Consider the following 8,402-nt stretch of genomic DNA (forward strand, 5'->3'; position numbering starts at 1 on the left):
TCCACATCCAGCCCTTTGCACATGCTCCTCTGCCAGGAGCACGTGACTCTCATGTGGACCTTTTCAGTCTTCAGAATTCAACTAAGATGTCACCCCCTCCAGGAAGCCCTCCCTGAACATACCTGTTTCCCACCCTCCTGTGGGCTCCTAGCAGACCCCAGCACAGAACTCAACACGTTGCATGGCTATAGCCAGGTCCCTTCACTCCGGGTCCCCTGCCAGCACCCAAGAGCAGAGGCTGACTGATTTACAGCACGTCCTTGGAGTCCTTGGAGTGCCGAGTGCTCACGGAGCACCTGGTGCACAGTAGGCACACACACAAATGTTTGTGGAGCTAATGGGCAGAATGTGTGCTCACGTTTCTCCAGGGCAGCCCCAGACGAGGGGAGAAACTTGAGCAGAGATAGGAGGCAGAACTGCAGCTGCGTCCCTGGCACAGTACGGCCAGAATTTCTTTCAAAGCTTATACATAGAATTAGCTGCTGTTATTGAAAAAATAAACCAGCAAAAGCCGCATTAGGTTGTGGGCTTGTTGGTCCTCCTAGTACAGTGCTGTCTGAAAAATGATGATCCGTGTGGTTCTTCTGACCCTAACATGTTAGCATCCTCCACAGGACAGAACATCATGGTGGTTTGGGGCCCCGGCATCATACATATAGAATTTAAAACCTAGATCTCGTGAAATGGGGAGATATTGGTCATAGCATACAAGCTTCCGGTTATAAGATTAACAAGTTTGGGGACCTAAGTTACAGCGTGGTGATTATAGCTAATAGTACCGTAATTAGCTATACGACGATAATCACACAGTGGTAATCGTTTCGTGAGATATAAATATTGAACACACTGTACGCCTTAAACTTATACAATGTTATGTGTCAGTTACATCTCAATAAATATGGGGAAAAATAAAATTTAAAAACCTAGACCCCAAGAACTCATTTTCATCCCGAACTCCATAGAAGGGACCACCAATAAATCACTAGATATTTTCCCAGCAAGTCCAGACACAACCTTAGCATCCTTCTCAACACAGTGCCACTGGTCCCTTAGGCTTCACGTGGGTAATGCAAACCACCTGTGACCCCTGAAGACCAGATCTTTCATTTTGACAGGTGGGGAAACCGAGCGAAGGCCACCCTGTAAGTAGAAGCTCTTGCCACAACTGCCCCACGAGCTCCCGCCTGGGAAGCCGAGCTCTGAAATGCTTTTCCCGGCGGGCAGAAGTACTATCCCTTTTTACTGTCCCCACTGAAATACGGACCTAGGGCAGAAGATGGACCTGAATTCCAGATATGGGCTCTTTCTTCCCCTGACGAGGAAATGTGCAAACAAGGCAAACTTGTCCAGAACCTATAAACCCTCCAAAAACACCCATAGCCAAGTTAATCTCTCAAGGGTGAGGTCCAAGGAGATCTAAGTAGAGAAGGGGCCAGAAAGCTTTGCTGACTCTGGGCCTCAAAGACAGCCACCCCTCCAGCCCGGCCCCTTCCCTCCCCTGCTTCCAGGGAAGGCTGAGTTTTGAAGACCTTTTGTCTCTACTTCCTCTTTCCCAGTTGTCTCCAATCACCTCCAGGTTTAGGACAAGGCGTCTGGAAAGTTTACTCCTCTGAGCAGATGGCTCCCAACCCACCAAGCAAAGCACAGACCAGCCCTCGGAGGAGGTGGCTGGAGCCTGAGAAAGGCCCAAAACCCAGTCATTTCCCAGCTGCTACCAGGAAGAATGTGCCAGTGTCAGCCCCACAGGGCAGCCTCCTTCAGCACTTCCCAGAAGGGTCCCCTATCTGATCAGCTGCCTTGCCCAGGTGCCCCACAAGCCTGGGCCTAGACAGGGGGGGCTGCCAGGCCCTCTCTGAAGAGCAGGGAGCCGTGTGGGCGCAGATAGCCAAGAAACGCGGGAAACAGATGTGCGTGCGGGGCCTGACAGACGAGTGATGACAGACGCTCTCTGCAGGCCTCAGATGTCAGAGACGAGAAAAGAAAGGCGCCGTGGCAGCAACACCTGTTCTGGGCTCGGAGGCTGCTCTGCGGGGCTCGGCCAGGCGTCCCCACAGTGAGGGGCCAGGGTGCGGTTAGGTAAACAGCTGCACGCTCCATTACCCAGAACACTCCCTGGACAGAGCTGGAAGAGGGAAGGGTGGCCTGCCCGCCAACTGGCTTGCAAGGAAAGCAAATCGATCATGCAGCCAACCAATCTTGGAGCAGACCTCCCTCAGCAAGAGAAAGAGGTCCCGGAGGAAATCTGAACACCTGAGCAATGCTGAGGGGAGCAAAGACAAAGGGCGCTAGGGCGAGGTAAAAAGACAGAGAACCTGCCAGTGGGGGCTTCTTCACGCCTCTGATGCATGCAGGTAACTCCTGCCTCTCAGCTGCTCTTGGGTGGGGGCAGACATAGGCATGGAAAATAGTGACCCACTAACCTCCAGTACACTGCCTCCTTCACAGCTGGAGCCCCAAAGGGGCAGAAGGGTAGAACAGAGGAGAGGTTGGGGCACAGACTCCAGAACCGGATTCTGGGTCGAATGCTGGCCCCTGGACGTGGTTCCATAGTATAGCAGTTAGTAGGTCTGCTTTACACACAGAAAGTCCTGGGTTCGTGCCCAAGTGGAGCCACAGTCCATGGTCTACGGCCATGCCACCCTGAACAAGCCCGATGTCTGATCTCAGAAGATAAGCAGGGTCGGGCCTGGTTAGTACTTGGATGAGAGACCACCTAGGAAGACCAGGTGCTGTAGGCATAAATAATAAATAATAATAATAATAATAATAATAATAATAAAAAAGAGAATGCTGGCCCTGTTGTTACTAGCTGAGTGACCTTGGGCAAATTACTTGAACTCTCTGGATTTCCTCTGTGAAATGGGGATAGTGGCCCCTCCCTAAACAGGGTTGTGGTGAAGATTCAGTAAGTGTGAATGCAGGTGAAGCATGTGGCACAGCCTGGGACATGGAAAGCAACCGATACAGGTATCAACATCATTATGTACCCAGTGCTGTCTCCGGCAAACTGGCCAGCTGTGCCTCCCAGGTCTGATGAGAGGAGCAACCACTCTCCGCCCCCAACACAACGGTGGGGGCCAGGAGCTGTGACATCAGAGCTTGGGGAGACAAGAAGAGGCCCAACACTGAGTCACCAGTACCTTGGGAATGGTCGCATCCCGTACTCCTGCTGCACGCCAGCTGCTCTAACATCACAAACCATCCAGAGGATGATCATCTCCACAGCTCAGGTGCAGCAACTGAGGCTCAGAGAGGGCAAGAGTCTTACCCAAGGTCACACAGCCAGCTCCCAGCAAAAAGAAGACTGAAGCCAGGTCTGTCTGAAGGACCCTGTGCCGAGCCCCTGAAAGGATGAGCTGCAGCCTCCCCAGCCCAGCCGTGACCCGGCCTTATCCAAAAGCCAGCTCAGAGAGATCTAGTAGCTACAGAGCAGAGTGCTCTCCAGGGGGCAAGGAGGCCAGGTGGGGAGAAAAGCCACAAACACAATCTAAACAGACAGCACAGGTGACGCTCACTTTTTTTTTTTTTTTCCATTTCTCCTTTCCTTCCACATTTTCTTTCATACCGTTTAAAGTTGATTCACTAATGAATGAACACTTAACAGGAAACGATTCAGGCAGTTATAGGAGGCAGTATAAAGGAGGTTCTGGAGCATGCTGTCCCAGCGAAGTTTCTCTGTACCCATCTGCCACTTGCACCCGAGTTCTCAAAGGACACGCTAAAGAGAGACAGAGTATGTACGTGAGAACCAAGGACTCAAGAGCTGGCATAGGAAGTGAGTGTGGGGGCCTCTGCGCCTTCTCGGGGAGCGGGGCCACTTCTCTGCCCTGACGGTTTCTCTTCGTGTTGCTTTCAGCTCCTGCGACCCTGCGCTCGTACTCCCCGTGCCCAGCCTGGCGCTGTGTCCGCCCTCCTCCTGCTTTGTTTCCAGCGCTGTAGGAAGCCGTATTCTTTGTTGAGTCTTTGTTCCCCTCCCCCTGACACTGAGGGCTCTGTGCCTTCCAGATTCCGGGTGTCTGGAACAGGGCCTGGCTCAGAGTAGGTGCTCCATAAATATTTGCTGAATGAATGGGAGGGATGGGGGCGGCAGGGCGGGGGTGGGGGGAAAGGCAGAGGCGGATTTTCTGTCACCTACGAAGCCTCAACCAGGTGCTCATAGACACAGGTGGTGTCTATGCTGCTCTTTCCCTCTGTCTGACGGAACCTGAGACCAGCTCTGCTGCCCCCACCACGCACAGGGCTGATGACCTCACTACCCACCTAGATTGCTGCCACCGGCCTGGCCCTGGGTGGATCTCCTCCCGGCCAGTTCCGAAGATTTTCTCAAGAACTTTTTATTGCTCCCCTAAACCCAACCTCCTTTTCCTGATTTCAAGGCTTCTAGTCGCTCCGACCTGTTTCTCCTCCGTCCTCGCCATAGGCCCTCCTGCCTAGTGGAGGCTGCATGGCCCCTCCTTGCCTCCATGCCTTTTCCTCTGCTTTACCCCACTCCATGCAATGGAATAGGACTTAGGTGTCAAAAGACCTGGGTTTCAGACCACCCCCCCAGCCACCTACTGGCTGTGTGACAGTCACCATGGTCATCTGACTTCTCCGAGTCTTGACTTACTCACCTGTAAAACGGGAATTGTAAGGCTTCCTCGGGCCATGGTGACGAGCACATGAAATAACTTGCTTTAGAAATAGTGCAAAAGTTAGTCTGACCTTCAGCCTTTCCAAACTCATGCTGACCCCTTCTGGACAGACACCAGCTTGCATGTTCATCCACACCAGGCTACCCTTGAGTCCCACCTCCCCAGCTGGACTGGGAACTGCAGCTTCTTTTGTTCCCTCAAGCCATCAGTTGAGGTCCACAGTTGGCATCTCATCAATCCTGATGAGTGAGCAAATCGACACGAGAAAACTCAGCACAATTCGGATGTTCTGCAGAAAACACAGTCTGAGAAGCCCCACAGACGACACTCTGATCACCCCATGACGCACTGTCGCCAAACCTAAAATCCACACTCAGCCTACAAACTTGGAAGCCTTGTGGAGGATCCACCTGCATCCTAGAAAATACTGCCCCACCACGTCATCGGGCAGACATGAGGGTCCCACTACACGCCAAGCACTTGACTTTCTGGGAGCATTTAAATCCTGCAATTCATTTAATTCTCACCATGTCCCTACAAGGCGGGAGATATACAGTTCCACTCCTCAGCCAAGGAAACGAGCTTGGCCAAGATAAAAAACGGACGTGCAGGTACTCCATTATGGAGAATGGACAAGATCGGAACCCAGGTCTGTCCTGCTCCAAAGCCGGGCTCTTCTCCCAGTGCTGGCCCTTCCGGGAACTGCAATTCTTCAGATTCCCAGCAGCAGGCACCGCACAGATTTGCCACCTGCCACAAATGAGAGGTGATATGCTTGTCTATTTAAAATGAGAGGCCATTGCACCAAAGCCTCCAAAGGCAGCTCTAAAGTCAGAAGTGACATCAGCGGAGAAGGAATCCTGCCTGGGCAGAGAATGGAGGCATGGGGCCACCCACGTGAGGGAAGGCAAGCAGATTTGGGGCAGGGTCCACTTTTCGGATGCCACCACTGCACACATACACACGCATGGACACATGGGAGGCAAGACCAGGAAATTTTCAAACAGAAGGGACAAACATTCCTGAACAGGCTGAAGATAGCCTTCCCCATTCCCACGTCCCTCTGCCGGCCACTCGCCAACGGCTACCGCTACAGGCATCTGATTAAAACAAGCCGGTCTGTTTTTGGTGGAAATCAGGATTCATGTCCCCATGGTGATCAACAGCTCACAGAGGTCTACTTCCCAGACCCACCGGGAAAGCCTCTGCTTCGGCCCTTCGCAAAGCCGGATCCGAAATGAACTGAGCCCCAACTGGCTCCTTCAGGGCAGGCAGCGTGAAGGCACCTTATAAACAGGGCGAGAGCCAGGCCTCCCGCCGCTGTCTCCTCCTGCACAGCTGACTGGCAGAGAAGAAAGACACTCTTCCCACCACAGGGAGAAGTCTGTTCAGGCCACCGTCCCCCCGGCTCCCAAACTCCCAAGTGTGGAAATCCGTTTCTATCTGCTATTAAGCAACTAGAGTCTCAAAGGAAAAGTGTGAACTTGGGTGGAAAACTCTGGAAAAGCTAAGCTGCCAGGGAACTAGAGTGGAGAGGAACTTCCACCTCTGATCTCTTTCAAACCGGCTAAGTGCAGAGACCTCTCTGTGACCTGCGTGGCTGGACTAATTACCAATGTTATCAGGCGGATGACAGACATGCCCCGAACTTCCTCTGTTTGATAGATTCTGCTGCAAACATGCTCAAGTTCAGGCCCATGCCTGCTGTTCTCAGCAGTACCCTATTCTTCCACAAGACCACTGCTGGCCCCCAACTCCTCTGACCTGCTACCTGCCTCCGAGCCCAGCCAGGCCAACACACCCAACAAGTGCCAGCCTGGTGACCCAGGGAGGGCACCTCCTGCTGGAACATACCACACAGAATTAGTGCAAACTCCTCCTGGCAGAAGAATAGGAAACATCTCTTCTTCCCCTGTGTGAATTTTAGATGAGAACCACTGCTTACCTTTATTGCCGCTGCCACGGGGGAGCTCCAGCCAATGGGTCCCTGACGACTGAGCCCTTGGCCAGCACATACCAGGGTCCCACAGTCCACGCAGGCACCGATGATCAGCTGCCGCCCGTCGTCCACCAGTAGGCTATGGCTTGCTCGCAGAGTATAGAGAAACAAGGGCAACCGGGCCACCCGCACGGCCTTCAGCCCAAGACACCGCTTCCTCTCCTGCTGGCAGAAGAAGCACACAAATGTGTCCACTTGGTACTGCCGAGACCAGGCGCTGACGGCGTGGTGGGTGCTGCGGGCCTCATGCTGCAGCCACTGGCCCAGCAGGTCATGGTAGCAGAGCACACATGTAGCCACCAGGCCGGTGGAGTCGGCAGGCCTGGCACGCGGGGCAGGTGGATAAACAGTGAGGAAGGGGAAGAAGGGTTCCTTTTCGCCCAAGTGGCTAGAGGGGTTCACGTTGAGCTGGAACTCCTTCCCGGGGCCCAGCTCAGCCCCGCAGATGTAGCAGATGGACGCCGAGCTGCCCTGGGCCGACGCCAGTGGCTCGGAGAGAACAGGGTCTGAGGCAGGGAAGGCCTGGTGGTACCTTCCCAGGAAGCCCTGCACGGAGGTGATGAGCTCCTCATTCTGACAGGCCCGGTACAGGGCCCAGACATCCTCCAGGATGCTGAAGCACTTGGGGCAGCTTCGGACCTCACAGCGCTTGTTGGGGCCTCGGGCATTGGGGGGGCAGGGCAAGAGGCTGAGAAAAGGGAAATGCATGGTGCCCCTGGCATTGCCATTGAGGATCCTGGAGGCCACTGCCCGGGCATCCTGGGTGCAGTCCTCCCCACAGAGGTAACAGGCCTCTGGCAGGGTCCCCACAGGTGGGCCCTCTTCCCGTTGGAGCCTTCTGCCTTTGGAGGCCATGCCGGGGGCGTGGCTGTTCAGGGGCACCACGTACAGCCGCTGCAGGACTGGCACGCTGGCCAGCTCAAAGCTTTGCCACTGTTGCATGAGGGAGGAGAAGCAGCAGGGGCACACCAGGGTGCTTCCGCCCTCGCTGATAGGCTGTGCCCCTGGGGGAGGGCTATGCAGCCACAGGAAAGGAAAGAAGGGAGCCTGGGCCAGCTTCTCCTGCTTCTGCACATGGATCTGGTGCTGCGAGGCCAGGGACAATGCTGACCCACAGATGTAGCAGCAAAGGCCCTCTGGTGGCGCAGCCTGGCTCTCTGGGAGAGCCCAGGGGACACGGCCACCGTTCTCCTTCTCTTTGGGGCCACAGGGACACGGAAGAGGCTGCTCCTTGCGATCCTCTTCCTCACTGGTGATGTTGATGTCACTGTCCTCAGACAGGCAGTAGCCCCCACAGGATTCCCCCGGAGGCCTGCTCTCCAGAGTCTTGGCGGCCCGGACTGAAGGGGCCCCTTTCATGACATCTGCAGGGGCCACCTGGACTGAAGGGCCTTGCCAAGGGTCCTGAATGCCCCTCAGGACACTGGCCCGGGGCTCAGGGACCCAATGCTTCCCAGCGCCCTTTCTCCTGCGCCTAATGCCAGTCTTGGGCTCCCCGTCCAGGTGGAGCTTCGAGGACACTCCCTCCTCCTCCACGTGCTGCTGCGCTGAGGTCTCGGCGCCCTGTCCTGGAGCGGGTCCCGGCGCTGGCCTCCACTCCTGACAGCGACCCCCACGGGGCCCTGGCCCCGGGGTGGCCCGCGCTGCTGGCGCCCCGTCCTGGCGGGGACTGGCGGTGTCTCGCGCAGCCGGGTCCGACTCGGAGAGAGGGTCGGTGTCCGACAGCTCCGACAGCTCCGAGTCTCGAGGCTCCTCCGCGGCCGCGCGGG

At 55.4% G+C, this 8,402-nt stretch overlaps 1 protein-coding gene and 1 pseudogene across 1 annotated transcript in view; one reads left to right on the top strand and one right to left on the bottom strand.

The window, feature by feature from the left end:
- Window positions 1-8,382, bottom strand: part of GSE1 (Gse1 coiled-coil protein) — a 432,056-nt gene extending 423,674 nt beyond the window's left edge. Inside the window, exon 1 of the mRNA XM_023536674.1 lies at window positions 6,580-8,382. Within this exon, the coding sequence (XP_023392442.1) occupies window positions 6,580-7,992 (1,413 nt within the window). The 5' untranslated portion in view covers window positions 7,993-8,382. The remainder of the gene's footprint in view (window positions 1-6,579) is intronic.
- On the top strand, window positions 2,623-2,738 carry LOC111745831 (annotated as a pseudogene).
- Window positions 8,383-8,402: the final 20 nt, after the last annotated feature.

The sequence above is a fragment of the Pteropus vampyrus genome, unplaced genomic scaffold, assembly GCF_000151845.1.
Source record: "Pteropus vampyrus isolate Shadow unplaced genomic scaffold, Pvam_2.0 Scaffold166, whole genome shotgun sequence".
In the NCBI taxonomy this organism is placed as follows: Eukaryota; Metazoa; Chordata; class Mammalia; order Chiroptera; family Pteropodidae; genus Pteropus; species Pteropus vampyrus.